A 16,454-nucleotide genomic window follows, 5' to 3' on the forward strand; every position below is an offset into this window, starting at 1 on the left:
TGTTTGTCTTTCCACTTTGATATTGGGTATTCCTGTCACCAAATCTTTGTCGATCATCAACTTCATCGTATCAGTGTTAACATGACCCAATCTTGCATGCCAAGTAGAGGGTTGATCAACAGAAACTAGTTGCAGACACTCAATGTTCTCCACTTCCAACAGAACCTTGTACAAACGGTTTTTAGATCTCCCTGTCGTAACAAGCAACTTCCCAAGCTTGTCATAAAGCATTAACTTATCATCTTTCATCCGTATCTCACACCCTGCTTCCGTAGCCTGACCGAGACTCACAATGTTACTCTTTAAATCTGGTATATAGTAAACATTGTTTAGCACTTTCTTCTCACCATTCTCAAATATGAACCGTATGGAGCCTTTTCCCTTGATATCGACTCTAGAGTCGTCTCCAAATCTCACCTTACCTGTCACTTTCTCACATAGTTCATGAAAGAAACTTCTAACACCACTCATATGGTTACTTGCTCCATTATCCAAGTACCATATGTTAGTGTTGTCCACACTAGTTTCAAAGGTGTTAGGTTTCACTTTATCTTCTTGGAGATACACTACCTCATTCATCATCAGCTCATCTGCAGTATGAGTCTCTTCGTCCTTTTTCTCAATTGTCTCCTGCAGCTTAAGCAACCTATCAGGACAATCTGATGCATAGTGACCTTGTTTGTCACAACGAAAACAGGTGATATGCGACAAATCTTGTTCCCTATCTCTATCCTTCTGTTGAAAGCTAAACCTGCCGCGTCCTCCCCTGCCTCTGGAAGAGCAACCTCCTCGTCCCCGACCTCTGTAGCTTCCAAACGAATTTGAATTGGCAAACATAAGTTTGCCTTGATCATCATCCTGTTCTGTTTCTTCTTCGCCAATTCTTTCTTCATAAGCCTTAAGTCGACCTACGATGTTCTCAAAACTTGTTTTATTCAAGTCAAGCACCTGCTCGAGAGCAGCCACAATGTGAATAAACTTTCTACGAGGGAGACTCGACAGGAATTTCTTTACGATCATAGGTTCAGCCAGCTCATTGCCCAAAGCTGCAGATTTTGTCGAAATAGCAGACAACTTTTAAACAAACTCATCAATCCTCTCTGTTTCCTTCATCTTCAACCGGTCAAACTCAGCCATCAAGGTTTGAAGCCTTGCCTCTTTAACCATATCCGCTCCTATATGCCTTGATCTTATAGCTTCCCATATTTCTTTAGGAGTTTCTAGAACTCCAATCTGTAGAGTAAGAGCTTCAGGGATCGACTGGATGATTAAAGCGATTGCCAAATCGTTCTTTGTCTCATCAATATTCCCCTGTTCGATCACATCCCATGACTTATGAACTCTAAGCAGAATCCTCATCTTCATTGACCATACGGTGTAATTACTCGAATTCAACATCGGGCACTTTATGGAGGAAGATCCTCCATCTGTTGTCGACAAAGACCCTGCAGTCTGTGACGAACTTGTTATCCCTTCTTGACTCGTCATCAAGCTTTTGTCATCTTTTCCTCCTTCTATCAAAGCTTTTACATCTTCTCCCGCCATGATTAAGCTCTGATACCACGTGTAGAAATCAACAATAGAACTCCAAGTATATAATAAGAATAACTCTCTTATTAATCTTAAGGAAAATACTCAAAACCTTAAGTTCTCAAAACCTTAAGTTCTCAAACTCATAAGTTGTGCCACAAGCTAGCACATCCTTTTATAGAGAAAACAAAAAACCAAAACCTAATTGGATAACTCCCAATAATATATTAAGATCCTCCTAAACATATTTGACCTTATCTCAAGTATATTTAGATACTCCTAAACACGCAAGGCCTTATCTCTCACATGCTTGTACTACAAGCTAACAACAACATCTTGTTGGCATCTTCAACTACCCAAACATTTATAATACAATCACGACGATCACTATCACAATAAAAAACAGCTAATTTTCCTTTGTAGTTCATGAGACGACACCCGCTAGTGAATGTCTGGTACACGCCAGCATCATAGGGTAATTTAATCAAATTGAACTCTTCAGAACTCAAGTCAAAACTCATAAGCATTTAGTCTATGAGTAATGTGGCATTTAGTCTTTTTCCATGATGCTCCAGCTCCAAGTACCAATACTCGATGTTCTGATCTCACTACTCTATGTTTGTTGTCGAGCTCCCAAACTATGCTAAGAACTTTGTATTCGTCATGAACAGGATCGTGTCCTAAATAGTACCATACATTATCGTTACTCTTACATTTTCCTTCAGAATTTATAACAATTGGCAATTCCACCAGCTGCCTTGTGTTAAGGTTACCAATTCGCACTCTCGTCCCAGCTTGGAAACACACCAAGCCACGATCAGCGTTCAAAAAGTGCTCTCCCATTCCCGGTATGGTCCAATCTTGGTCAAACACAGAGACAGAGGTTGTGTCCGAGTGATCATGAGTCGATGATGTGAGCAACGCATACTCGCTCTGCGTTTTCGCATACAAGAACACGCGTCGGTGTGATGAGGATTTAAGGTAAAGGTTGGTGAAGTATCGAGAGGTGATAAGGGAAAGCCAGATCCTTGAGACGCACTTAAATCTCATCAGAGATTTCACCGGCAATCTGATTAGGATATCGATCAACACCTCTTCAGGGATCTCTCGTGACGCCATCTTTTTCTTTTTCCTCAAATCTTTTACAATCGCAAGACTTGATCACAAAACTCACTATTATATTTTAAACTTCTACTTATTTTATTTATTATTCGCAAAAGAAAAAAGTAAAAGGAAACCTAATCTTAGGGTTTCTGTTCTGAAGTTTTTTTTAAACAAGTAACTAAAAAAAAAAAACACAGAGAGAGCTCGTCGATTAATTCGAAGATGGACAAACCTGAGTGGTCTGATTACCTGAACAACTCGTCGATTTTACTGCAAATCGCTTCTCATAGAGTCTTTTCTCTCTCCCACTACTTTCTTCGTGTAACTGTCCCTTCTTCATGTTCTAACAAAGGGTGGCTGATCAGAACCAGACAAGTCTCTGAATCAAGTAAGACTAGTCTCTTGGTCTCCTCTCTCTCGCCAGGTCATCACCTCTTGCCGCCGGTGCTGAACACTAGACCTATTGAACTTTGGGGTTTCAGAAATTCGCAAAAATAGTCCTGACATTAAAAAAAAATCTCTCTTCATTTGTCTCTGTCTCTAATTCTATCCCCTTTTTCTAAAACCCATATATGTTTCCAAAAGTTCAAGCATATTGAAACATGTATATGAATATGTCTTTTTAGTGGACCAAATCTCCTTTGGGGTTTCTGTCTTTAAGCTGGTGGGAACAGTATGGTTTACTGTCCTTAAGGGGAATCAAAGAACGGAGACATGACTATTTCAGCTGGTTGAGAGTTACTCAAGTTCTCTCCACTGCCATCATCTTAGGTTTACTCTGGTGGCAATCAGACATTCATCATCCCAAAGGCCTACAAGATCAGGTATAGATACATGTTTATGGTCTAGAAATGAGCTGTAATTGATCATCTCTTATCTTGAAAATGGAACTCCCTCTGCATCTCAGGTAGGGCTACTCTTCTTCACCGTATTCTGGGGATTCTTTCCGGTATTCACGGCGATCTTCACTTTTCCTCATGTGAGAGCAATGCTGAGCAAGGAACGAGAGTCAAATATGTATAGATTAAGTGCATATTTTGTGGCTAGAACCACAAGCGACCTGCTACTTGACTTGATATTACCTGTGCTTTTCCTAGTTGTTGTATATTTCATGGCTGGATTGAGATTAAGTGCTGAATCCTTTTTCCTAAGTGTTCTCACGGTCTTCCTATGCATCGTTGCAGCTCAGCTGGTATGTCCATAAAAACAAAGGACATGTTGAACAGTAACTGCCAACAACTAATGATAAAAATGTTGTCGTAGGGACTTGGATTAGAAATAGGGGCGAGCTTAATGGATCTGAAGAAGGCCACAACTTTAGCATCAGTAAGAGTAATGACTTTCATGCTCGCTGGTGGCTATTTCGTGAAGGTAAAAATACTCAGCTTTCAATTTAAAGTCAAGAACTTTTTTATGAGGAAATTGAGAGCTCTAATGCATTAATTGACTGTAATGACCCTCACCTAGGGGTAAAAATCTAAACAAAAATTTTTACCGAAGGAAGAAGAGAAAAACAAGAAGAACAACCGAAGGAAGTCCGAAAAAAAATCATCGAGTCGGAAGACAGCCGATGGACCACGGCCTGAGGCGGTACACACGGACGGACAGTACGGAAGTACTTGGACGGGGATGGTACGATAGGAGAAATTGCTGTACGGTCGAAGAAGTACGGTACTGACGGGAGGACGTGGTACTGACGACGAAGATGCGGTACAGACGGAGACGTAACGGACGAGACCAAAAATTAGCATACGTAGCGGACGAGACCGAGAGTTTCGGACATAGCGGACAAGACGTGCGACAAACGCGGTTTTGCACGGAATCGCGGAATCAACAAAACAGCATTCCGGAAATTGTGGAGCGGTTGTCTAGCGGTCCAAGAGATTGTTCTCATGAAATCAACCAATGAATTTTCATGCAAGCTTTGAGGAGTAATCATTAAGTTGTTGAAGACAAAGGAGGAACATAATCATTGTTTCTCATGAAGTTGTGGTGTAGTAGCGGAAGCTAAAGAACAGGGGTGAGAGTACTCCTCTCAGTGCTAAGCAACGCAAAGCTCTTTGGCAATTAAGATTGCCTTTTTTTTTGCTTTTATTGATTTTCTTATGCAAAACTGAGAACAACGAAATGATGAATGCTCCTTATTAAAGGAGATGCAGAGTTTATCTAAAACTAGAAGATAAAAGCAAAACACCTAAACATAAGCCTAAAGAAACGGATGCAAACTTATCAAAATAAAAGAAGATCCTAGAAAGACAAAACCCATACACGTGACAAACATTTAAAGGCCCATGAAGAGTTTGTCACGGCTTCACTCCTTGTGCTACATCAGGTCTCCCCAGGTGGGAGAGGGTTCGACCACGAAACCGAGTCTTCGTTATCGCCGCGATAGTGAGAGAGATGCTTAACATTAAACACATTGTGAGTCTTCAGATGGTCTGGGAGCTGCACACCATAAGCATTAGGATTGATGCGCTCGAGGACCTCGACGAGACCAATCTTACGCGACTTCAGTTTGTTGTACTCACGCAATGGCATGCGATCTTTGGTGATAACAACCTACACTAAATCACCAGGCTCAAAGAGAAGCTCACGTCGTTTGACATCCGCAGCAGCCTTATACGCCGCAACCGACTTCTCCAAGTTAGTATGAGCTTGCGAATGCACAACCTGCAATCATTAGCAAAATCAACAGCTTCACCATGGTGTCATGTTTTATCCGGGAGAGTAGTAAGGTCCAAAGGACCCGTGGAACGATGTCGTAGACAACACGAAACGGGCTAAACCGAGACTACGATTGAGAGCATGGTTGTGAGCGAATTCAGCCTGGCAAAGCTTTCCATCCCAACTCTTGATATGATCACCAACTAAACACCACAAAAGACTGCCCAAGGATCAGTTTGTAACTTTCGTTTGACCATCCGTCTGTGGATGATACCAAGTGCTCATTTTAAGACCAGTGTCGAGAAGCTTCCAAAGAGAACACGAAAAATGACTAAGGAAGCGAGTGTCGCGATCGGAGACGATGGAAGAGGGCAGACCATGAAGAAGATAAATTTCCCAAAAAAAGAGCACTGCCACACTGACCACATCGGTTGTCTTCTTGCAAGGGATAAAGTGAGCCATTTTCGAAAAACAATCCACCACCACAAAAATGGAATCATAACCACGTTGAGTGCGTGGAAGACCCAACACAAAGTCCATGCTCACACCAGTCCAAGGCTGTGTAGGAATTGGTAGTGGTAAATACAGCTTTGCATTCGAAGCTTTCCCTTTCGATAATTGACAAGTGCGACACCGTTCGACATATCTTTCAACATCACGACGAAGAGAGCCAAAAATAAGAAGCAACGACCAACTGTAACGTTCGATCAAGATCCACGTGGCCTTCATGATGCAACTCTCGAATAATTTGGAGGCGAAGACTACTCTCGGGGACACAAAGATGCACTCCCTTAAAAAGAAAACCATCATGCAGCGTGTAATCAACAGAAAGACCTTGCTGAGCTTCGACCAATATACGACCAAAAAATGGATCGGTTGCATACAACTCCGGAAAGGAAGCAAACCCAGGAACGCACGTATGCATGGTGGTGAGAAGCCCATGACGACGACTAAGAGCGTCAGCCACTCTATTAGTCTTGCCAGATTGATGCCGTATTGAAAAGGTGAATTGTTGTAGAAAGGCAATCCACGTCGCATGGCGAGAAGAAACCTTAGCCTGGCTGTCCAAGTGACGTAGCGTGTCATGGTCCGTGAAAAGTACAAACTCACGATGAACGAGGTAATGTCGCCAATGCTTAATGGCTTGAACAATAGCATAAAATTCCACATCATACGTACTATAGCGACACCACGCACCAGAGAGTTTTTCACTATAATAAGCGACTGGCCGGCCTAACTGACTCAAGACAGCACCAATACCTAGCTTAGAGGCGTCGCAATGGAGCTCAAAGGTGAGACTAAAATCAGGTAAGACTAAGATAGGTGCAGTGGTTAACTTCTCCTTGATGACCGCAAATGCCTCTGTAGCTTCAGGTGTCCACTCAAACTTACCCTCTTTCATACAACTTGTAATAGGAGCCATGATGGTACTAAAATGGTGCACAAAACGTCTGTAAAAGGAGGCTAAACCATGAAAACTTTAAACCTCCGTTAACGTCTTCGGAGTTGGCCAGGAACGTACGGCATCAATTTTTGAATTGTCCACAGCTAGGCCCTTGTCCAAAACCACATAACCAAGGAAAAGAACCTCGTTGACTCCAAATTGACATTTTTGTTTACCGGCAAACAGCTTTTCTTGTCGAAGAACAAATAACACCTCTCGCAAATGGGTACAATGGTCCGCTATCGAAGAACTGAAATTAAAATGTCATCAAAGTAAACCACCACAAACTTTCCAATAAATGGCCGTAAAACCTGGTTCATAACACGCATGAAAGTACTTGGGGCATTACACAACCCGACGGCATGACTAGCCATTCAAACAACCCCTCACGAGTCTTGAAGGCTGTTTTCCATTCATCCCCCGGCCTAATACGAATTTGGTGGTAGCTACTTTTTAAATCTATCTTTGAAAACACTGTTGCCTTCCCGATCTGATCCAGCAAATCATCCAACCGAGGAATGGGAAATCTATAGCGGACCGTGATCTTATTTATTCCCAGACTATCAACGCACATCCGTCAGGTGCCATCTTTTTTTGTAATGAGCAAAGCGGGAACAACACACGGACTAAGGCTTTCACGTATGTGGCCTTTACGGAGAAGGTCCTCAACTTGTCATCGTAGTTCCTCATGCTCATGAGGATTCATGCGATAATGCGGTCGGTTTGGCAAGGAAGCACCAGGAACAAGATCGATGTTGTGCTGAATGTTTTGTAACGGAGGCAACGTGGTTGGTAGTTCCGTGGGGAACACATCCTCAAATTCGCGCAACACAGTGGTTAACTGCGGGTGACTGTCAGCGGTCAGCACCGGAACAGATGGAGTAGAAAACAAAGCAAAAGCAAAACCTTCTTGTTGCAACTCGGCAGCGAATGTTGTAAACGAACACAACATTGCATGAGAACTGCCGGAATGAGTAGGAGGTGGAGCCAACTCGGTGTGAAGTGGAGCAGGTGGAGAAGACAAAGAGTGTTCCTTGGACGGCAAGAGCAAGATTTGATGAGTCTCCCAAATAAAGCTATACATATTTTGAGCAACATCATGAATGATTTTCGATCAAACTCCCAAGGTCTCCCTAACAGCAAATGACTTACATCCATAGGAGCAATGTCACAGTAAGTGCAATCTCTATAGTATTGGCCGATAGAAAAAGGAACAAGAGCCCGCTGCCAGATACGTATATCAACTCCCTCCTTAAGCCAACCAAGGTTGTATGGTGTGGGATATTGTTCACGAAGCAGTCCCAGTTTCTCCACAGCTTCCTCGGCGATCACATTACGCGAACTGCCGGAATCAATTATGAAACTACATATTCTCCCTCGAATAGTGCAAGTGGAACGAAATATGTTGGTTCGCAACCATTGTGAATCATGTCGCAGTGGAGCAACACAAGCTCGCGTCACCACCAACAAGTGTCCACGATCACTGGAAGTGCGTTGAAGTGTAAAGCTGTCAACATGGTCTTCTTCTCCCAACGAATCGTAAGCAGTGCCATACTCATCACCATCGGTAACGTCTTCAATTAACAAACCTCGGCGAGTTTGGTGAGGACACGCTGTTTGGCGATGACTAGGTTCATCGCAAGCGTAACAGCAAAGTGCATTCGGACGTGTAGAACGACGTGGCTGTGACTCCTCTGTCGACGCATGTCCTGTGGGTGGAGCAACGTCTGATGTTTCCTTGGACGAAGAAGCACTGTTGGGCGGTCCTTGTTCTGAACTTCGAGTTTTACTTCCCGCATTACCCCAATTGGTGTTCCGGTGTTGTTGTTCAAAGGTTGCTGCACGACGTTGAGCCTCAGCAATTGACGTTGGATCAAACTGTGCTAAAGCAGCTTAGAGCTGTGGACGAAGGCCGCCAATGAAACGTGAGACCAACTGATCCTCACTATCAAAAATCTCAGTGCGTGTCAACAACAGAGAAAACTCCTCCGCATAATCATCAACCGAACGAGAACCTTGCTTAATATTCTGAAGCTTGTTATAGACTGTGCGTTCATAGTTGTGGGGAAGAAAGGTTTTACGGAGCTGTGTTTGTAGCTTCTCCCACGTACGAATGGGTTCTTTTCTGGTGCGCTCACGTGTTGTCTTCAACTATTTCCACCACGAGGCTGCATGACCGCGAAAACGCATAGCAACCAAGGGAACACAGCGATCTGGAGGCACTTGTTTAAAATCAAGGACTTCTTCAACTGCAAGCAACCAGTCAAGGAGTGTATCACCGCGTACACCGCCATGAAATTCTGGGATCTCAATTTTAAAACCGGTTTCCCATCGTGTGTCAGGCCCCTCACCACGAAGAACACGCATATCACGTCGGGAATTTCCGTCGTCAAAAACAGCTAGCTCTTGTTGACGAGGATTGATGGCACGAGGTTGTTGTTGTAGATTGTCGCGCACGGCTTGTTCACCAATGACGGCGGGTGGAGGAGGTAAACGAGCAGAGAGTGTTTCGCCCAGTGTTTGAATGGAAGTGAAGATCGTAGCCAAGCTTTGTTGTATAGTCAACAAACTTTGCTGGAAAGCCTCCCAGTCCATCACGAGTTCACCTACTGGTGCTGCCGGGTTATCATCAGGGTTGTTTTTAACAGGTTTTGTCGAAGGAGCCATTGGAAGAGACAAAACGTCCAAGAACGTTCCGAATCTGATACCAACTGGTGTAGTAGCGGAAGCTAAAGAATAGGGGTGAGAGTACTCCTCTCAGTGCTAAGCAACACAAAGCTCTTTGGCAATTAAGATTGCTTTTTTTGGCTTTTATTGATTTTCTTATGTAAAACTGAGAACAACGAAACGGTGAATGCTCCTTATTAAAGGAGATGCAGAGTTTATCTAAAACTAGAAGATAAAAGCAAAACACCTAAACATAAGCCTAAAGAAATGGATGCAAACTTATCAAAATAAAAGAAGATCCTAGAAAGACAAAACCCATGCACGTGACAAACATGTAAAGTCCCATGAAGAGTTTGTCACGGCTTCACTCTTTGTGCTACATCAAGTTGGCTTATGAAGACTCATGCAACAAAAGTGGCAGACAAAAAAAGATTTCCTTTTGGAAATCAACCAATGCAAATTCATGCAAGGGAATCAAGGAGATTCCTTGGGCTGGAAGAGACTTGCACACCAAGTGTCCACCAAAGGAGAAAGGAGAGATCAAGTGATTGGCATGCATTGGCAAGAAGCACCGCCCAAATGCTCTATATAAGAAGGCCATCTCTTCTTATTTTGATCATTCACAACTTAGAAGAAAAACCACAAAATTCTCTAAGTGTGCTCGCTCTCTAAGACAAAGAGAGGCACTATCGGAGACAAGGAGAGACGCTGTTCGGGACGGAGCTAGACGAAGCGAGTGACGCTGATCAAGTGACGCTGCTCGGACGCAGACGGTCGCTGCTGGACGTGTGAAGAACGTTGTCTGATCTGTAGTGCTGTGAAGTCTGGACATCAATCTGCAGACTCGTTGTGAGTCTTGTGGTGAGTTCTGTGGTAGTAGATTTGCGTGGGGTGCTGCATGAACTCTAGGGTTCATGTACGTACCTATTGCTTGCTGCATTTAGACTAGGTTTCATGCTAGGACTAGTTAGATGATTGCATGCTTAGATTGGTAGGATTCATGCTAGATTTATGTTAATCACATAGAATTTAGGCTAGAAATCACCATGCATGTTGAGAATTGAACTTGATGCATTTAGTAACTAGGCTTACTTAAAATTTGGACTTGCATGCATAATTAATTTGGTTAGATTTTTAGTTGCAATTTTAACTTGCTTAAAAATTGGTTAGGGAGGTTGCATGCATATAGTACAATCTGGGTTGCTTGAATTTTCATTATTGTTGCTTGTTGATTGTTGCTTGATTTCTTGCTTGATTTTCTTGCTTGAATTGCTTGTGTGTAGTACTAGGTTCTTAGAGTTATTTTTTCACTAACCCTTTGAATTTGTAGTACTTGTCTTAGCTAGTCTCTTGAATTATATTAGGTATTTTTCTCGAGTCGTAGCTAGGATAGATTAGTCGATCTTCTGTTCCAAGTGAAGTTTGGTTGTCTTGCGAGAGTTCTCAGCAACCAATCGCGCTGGACAAAGTCATGTCTAGCTCGCTACTAGAATGACCGCTACAAGACGTTGTAGCTTATTGTTGGCTCACGCTGGTTACCTTTGTGGTTTCAGCGTGGAAAGTTGACTCATGCTGTTCTCTTTGTGCTCTCAGCATGGGCAGAGGTTTGGAACGGAACAGATTATCGAGGGCCCATAGGTGAATAGGTGAATAGGTTTAGGAGTCTAGGATATTCAAGTTACCCTTGTTCCATTCTAGTCGTACTAGGTCCATAGGTGAATAGGTTTAGGAGTCTAGGATAGTCAAGTAGTCCTTGTTTCTATTCTAGCCGTCTTAGTGTCGCGTAGGATAGAAGTGTCTAGGTTAATTGAGTCGAGTCTTGATTGTACTAACCTTCTTTGATTGCTTGATTGTTTATTGCTTCCGCCATTGTTTCTGTTACGTAGATTTGATTGCTTGCTTAGTTAGGGTAGTTGGGATAGTTTGGGGTAGAATAGAATGCATGTCTAGGAAAATAGGGATACCCAGGCTCACTGAGTAATCTTAGATTACTCATGTTGTAGTTTCATGTTGTGCAGGTAGCTTAGGTTGAGTGTAGAGCCGGAGCAAACATTAGGATACCGGATAGGAAATTGTTTTGTGTGTTTTTGTAAAAATCCTATATTTTCCTACTATACATTCTATGAAGTATTGATTGTTTATGTATATTGCTTGATAACTTATTTTCAATGTAATAACTTATTTAAGTAATATATTCGGATTTATTTTAAGGTAACATGGCAAGTTGCATTTGATACTCGACCTTGTCCGGTTCGACACAACACGCCAGGACCGCGAAGGTTGAAAAAGCTAAGCAAACCTCGGCCGCGGGCGGAGTCGCGTCCAGAAAGACTGGTCAGGAAGCTGCAGCTTCCCTCCCTCGACCGGACCACCAGAATGCGGTTCCCGAACACGTAGCGTCCTTGTGCCGTCCGCGGTTCTGTCCAGCCGTACGGTGGTTCGGGAGCGTTACATTGACACTCTTATTTACTTTGGCAGAAAGTTCCAAATCGCTTGGATATGTTTCATGTCATTCAACTACCACACATACAAGCTCCTAGTGAAGGTACAATATCAAGAAATCATGGAAAACGTAAACGGGGAAGAAATTGAGAGTGGGATTAAGGAAGTGAGCGCTCTTGTAGCTATGGTTATAGGCTACCGTCTCTTAGCCTACCTCTCTCTTCGAAGGATGAAGCTCCACTCTTCGACTTAAGTTTAGCTACAAAAAGGCATTGCATTTACTGTGTGTATGTAGCGTTTGCTTGTTTATGTATATATCAACTAAATTTATAATGAAAAAAGTAAAATGACTTACTATATTTAGGTTTCCAAGTACATGATGTTCTCAATATCATCCCAAAATGTTGACCACAAGGTCCACAACCAATATTTTGTCTTCTTAAACCTATTAAGCAATGATAGCTTTACTTCAATCCTTGGAGTTATCTCATTCCTCTCTATATCATAACCGAAAAAGCGAACGGGTTGATTCGGCGTGGGATCTCCGTTTCTCAACCAAACTTGGCTAGTGCGACTAGTGCCATCCGTATGCAACTGATAACCGTTAAAATCCATCTGAGAAACAGGCAAGACACTAGTCTTGGCGAGGGACCATTGACTCTTGTCAGCATCTTCAAGAACCCAAACATCCACAAGAGAACTTGCTGAATGGGTCCAAAGTAGTCTGTGACTGTTAAAAATAGCTACTCTTCCTTTGTAGTTCATGAGATCGATCTGACACAAGCTCCCGAAGCCGGAAACATTGGGAAATTCAATCAAATTGAACTCTTCAGAACTCAAGTCAAAACTCATAAGCATAAATCTGTTATCATAAGTCCGAGCTCCATAATACAAAACACCGTTAATGGAAATACCTCGTGTGTAAGGACTATGATGAGGAATGTGGCATTGAGTATTTTTCCATATTGCTCCAGCTCCAAGTACCAACACATGATGTTCTAACCTCACTCTAGGTTCCTTATTGAACTCCCAAACCAGGGTAAGCACTTTGTATACATCATGAACAGGATCGTGTCCAAAATAGTTCCACACGTTGTTACCTTTTACTTGAGATCTTATAGTAGGCAATTCCACAAGCTGCCTTGTGTGAAGGTTACATATTTGCACTCTTCTCCCAGCTCTGAAACACGCCAAGCCACGAACAGCGTTCACAAAGTGGCCTCCTATTATCCGCATAGTCAGATTTTGGTCGATCACTGAGACGACTGACTGATCATGACTCGATGATGATGATGATATGAGCAAGGCATACTTGCCGATCCTATGTCTTGCATCCGTTATATACGCGAACAAACGTCGGCGTGGTGAGGATTTAAGGAATAGGTTGGTGAAATATGGAGAGATGATAAGGGAAAGCCAAAGCTTTGAGACGCACTTGTATCTCATGAGAGATTTCGCCGGCAGTCTTATCAGAATCTCGATCAATACTTCCTCAGGGATCTCCGGTAAGGCAATGGTCTCCTTCGCTATCTTTTTCTTTTTCCTCACGGCAAGACATAAAGACGCTCCCATGGTTGTTTGTTCACAGATTTGTGTGTTCCAAACCTATGTTGATAATATATACTGCATGTAATTTGCAAGATATATATAGATCAACTCACTAAATCATATACAAATTTTACTTGCTCACGTTTTATATTTATCCCTGGAAACAGAAAATAAATTAAAAACCCTCTTTATCCTTTTACAGTTGTAAATATAGTTTATCACTTATCCTTACATAATGCTTTTTAACTATAAAAAAAAATTATGTGTTAAAGATTGTTAACCAAGAATCTAGCCAGTTTATATTTATCAATATCCACACCAGTTTATATTTATCAACTATCATTGGCGTTCGGTTTTTTGGTTTGGTTTTGGTTCGGTTTTTTCGGTTTACGGTTTTTTTAGTTTTATAAAATTGAAACCATATAGAAACCATATATATATATATCGGTTTGGTTACGATTCGATTTCTACGGTTTTACGGTTTATCGGTTTTATTAAGAGTGAAACCATATAAAAACCATATGTATCTCGGTTCGGTTTGGTTTTAATTTGGTTACGGTTTAATTAGGTTATTCTAAATCTTACACACAAAAAACTAAGTTTATTGCATAAAATAAACAAAAAATAGAAATAATATATCAATCAATAAGATATACATAATTTTAAATAAGAGATTCTAAATATAGTATCGGAAACTCAAATCTTCCATGTAAAATCCAAAGAAAATAATTCAAATAGTTAGAACTCCAATAAAAAAATAGTGAAGATATTATTAAACACAATATAAAGTAAACATATATAATAATTATATAAAGATATTCCAAATATTCATCAAAACCAAAATGACCATTCAGTTTTACGGTTTTTAATCAAACCAAAACTAAACCAGTTGGTTAATAAATATAACAACCAAATGGATTTTTACATTAAACCATAACCAAACCAAACCATTTATATCAGTATGGTTCGGTTCGGTTTAGTTTTTACGGTTTTTTTGTCCACCCCTAATTATCAACATAGGTTTGGGGTTATTATTAGTCTTTTTGTTTCTTTTTTTTCTAACATAGGCATTGAGTCTTTTTCCATAATGCTCCATCTCCAAGTACCAACAAATGATGTTCTAACCTCACTCTATGGTCCTTAGTGAACTCCCAAACCAGGCTAAGCACTTTGTATACATCATGAACAGGATCATGTCCGAAATAGTTCCACACGTTCTTACCTTTTACTTGAGATCTTATAATAAGCAATTTCACAAGCTGCCTCGTGTGAAGGTTACATATTTGCACTCTTCTCCCAGCTCTGAAACACGCCAAGCCACGAACAGCGTTCACAAAGTGGCCTCCTATTATCCGCATAGTCAGATTTTGGTCGATCACTGAGACGACTGACTGATCATGACTCGATGATGATGATGTGAGCAAGGCATACTTGTCGATCCTGTGTCTTTCATCCGCTATATACGCGAACAAACGTCGGCGTGGTGAGGATTTAAGGAATAGGTTGGTGAAATCTGGAGAGACGATAAGGGAAAGCCAAAGCTTTGTGACGCACTTGTATTTCATGAGAGATTTCGCCGGCAGTCTTATCAGAATCTCGATCACCATTTGCTCAGGGATCTCCGGTAAGGCAATGGTCTCCTTCGCTATCTTTTTCTTTTTCCTTACGGCAAGACATAAAGACGCTCCCATGGTTGTTTAATTTGTTCACAGTTTTGTGTTTCCAGACCTATGTTGATATATACTGCATGCAGGCCCGGCCCTTGACACATTCCTATGATACATAGGTATCTGGCCTCAATTTTTTGAAGCCCATTTTGTAAGGATTTTTTGCTTTTTTTTTTTAATTAGAAGGCTTCAATTTAAGAGTTAGTTTCTTATAAAAGGCCCAATTTTAAAAATTTGCTTTTAGTTGAGGCCTCATTTTAAAAATTGGTTTGAGTTGAAGCCCCATTTAAAAAATTACATTAGACTTATTGAAAAAAACAATTTAAAAGAAAATATTATAAGGCCCCATTTTTAAAGTACAATTTTTGTCGTATTGGGCCTCCAATGTTGCTGGACCGGCACTGACTACATGTAATTTGCAAGATATATAAAACTCACTAAATCATATACAAATTTTACTTGTTCATAATTTATATTTATCCCTGGAAACAGAAAATAAATTAAAACCCTCTTTATCCTTCTACAGTACGTAATTAAATATATTTTAACACTTATCCTTAATGCTTTTAACAATAAAAAAAATTATGTGTTAAGATTGTTAACCAAGATATTAACCAAGACCCTGCAGTTCAAACAGTAGGTATCTCCTCTTCTGCTTTTGAATCTCTTAAGGCCTCAACTGAGATGGGCTTCAAACACATTACCAAGCCCATTACCAAGTCCACCTCTATATCTTGCAACGGTAACAAGGCGCTGACACAGTCAAACCGTACGGCACCTACTCTTAAACGCACAGCTCAACAGGTCGCTCTCCATAACAGATTTGATGCCCTTGGTTCCTCGATGTTGACGATTGCGTGTTGATGTGGTGCCCTAATCTCCTACTTTGTAGCCACCCTATATAAGCTCTGTAATAGTCATTGTATCTCTGCAAGCAGAAATATTGAATAAAGATTTCTCTTAACTATTTGTTCTCTGTTCCTACTTTCATGGTATCAGAGCTCAGTCGCCAATGGTTGATAACTTTGATTCTTCCGCTTTATGTTTTTCTCATTGTGTTACTTTAAAACTATGTTCCTCCAACTATCTTTTATGGAAAATCCAGTTCGAAACTTGGCTTAACAATCAGAGGTTGCTGGGTCATGTCACTGGCAGTTCTTCGTGTCCCCCTGCAACCAAAACAGTCAAAAATGGAGATGCTCAGACTGAAGCTCCAAATCCAGATTTCCTCACTTGGATACACAATGACCAGAAGATTATGGGATGGCTGATTGGTTCTCTCTCGGAAGAAGCTCTCAGATCTGTGTATGGTCTTCAAACTTCTGGAGAGGTATGGTTCTCTCTAGCCAAGAAATACAACTACATCTCTGCCTCTAGGAAAAGTGACC

At 41.3% G+C, this 16,454-nt stretch overlaps 4 protein-coding genes across 4 annotated transcripts; 1 reads left to right on the forward strand and 3 right to left on the reverse strand.

Moving 5' to 3' along the window:
* Positions 2,041–2,649, reverse strand: LOC104715575 (putative F-box protein At3g52320). The gene has a single exon (XM_010432969.1). The coding sequence runs from the start codon at positions 2,647–2,649 to the stop codon at positions 2,041–2,043; it is 609 nt and encodes a 202-aa protein (XP_010431271.1).
* Positions 2,857–12,148, forward strand: LOC109126468 (ABC transporter G family member 27-like). The gene is made up of 6 exons (XM_019230028.1): positions 2,857–3,039; positions 3,261–3,458; positions 3,542–3,826; positions 3,898–4,005; positions 5,639–5,643; positions 11,888–12,148. Exons 1-6 carry the CDS (start codon positions 2,857–2,859, stop codon positions 12,102–12,104), a joined length of 996 nt encoding a protein of 331 aa, XP_019085573.1. The 3' UTR covers positions 12,105–12,148.
* On the reverse strand, positions 12,212–13,423 carry LOC104715576 (putative F-box protein At3g52320). Its single transcript, XM_010432971.1, has one exon. It carries the CDS (start codon positions 13,421–13,423, stop codon positions 12,212–12,214), a length of 1,212 nt encoding a protein of 403 aa, XP_010431273.1.
* LOC104715577 (putative F-box protein At3g52320) lies at positions 14,458–15,090 on the reverse strand. The gene has a single exon (XM_010432972.1). The coding sequence runs from the start codon at positions 15,088–15,090 to the stop codon at positions 14,458–14,460; it is 633 nt and encodes a 210-aa protein (XP_010431274.1).

Source organism: Camelina sativa, chromosome 9, assembly GCF_000633955.1.
Source record: "Camelina sativa cultivar DH55 chromosome 9, Cs, whole genome shotgun sequence".
Taxonomy (NCBI): Eukaryota; Viridiplantae; Streptophyta; class Magnoliopsida; order Brassicales; family Brassicaceae; genus Camelina; species Camelina sativa.

Coding starts and splice junctions, on each gene's coding strand:
- LOC104715575 (XM_010432969.1), bottom strand. CDS start 2,649: ATGGCGTCACGAGAGATCCCTGAAGAGGTGTTGATCGATATCCTAATC.
- LOC104715576 (XM_010432971.1), bottom strand. CDS start 13,423: ATGGGAGCGTCTTTATGTCTTGCCGTGAGGAAAAAGAAAAAGATAGCG.
- LOC109126468 (XM_019230028.1), top strand. CDS start 2,857: ATGGACAAACCTGAGTGGTCTGATTACCTGAACAACTCGTCGATTTTA. Junction 3,459..3,541: donor CCAAAGGCCTACAAGATCAG/GTATAGATACAT, acceptor TCTGCATCTCAG/GTAGGGCTACTCTTCTTCAC. Junction 3,827..3,897: donor GCATCGTTGCAGCTCAGCTG/GTATGTCCATAA, acceptor ATGTTGTCGTAG/GGACTTGGATTAGAAATAGG.
- LOC104715577 (XM_010432972.1), bottom strand. CDS start 15,090: ATGGGAGCGTCTTTATGTCTTGCCGTAAGGAAAAAGAAAAAGATAGCG.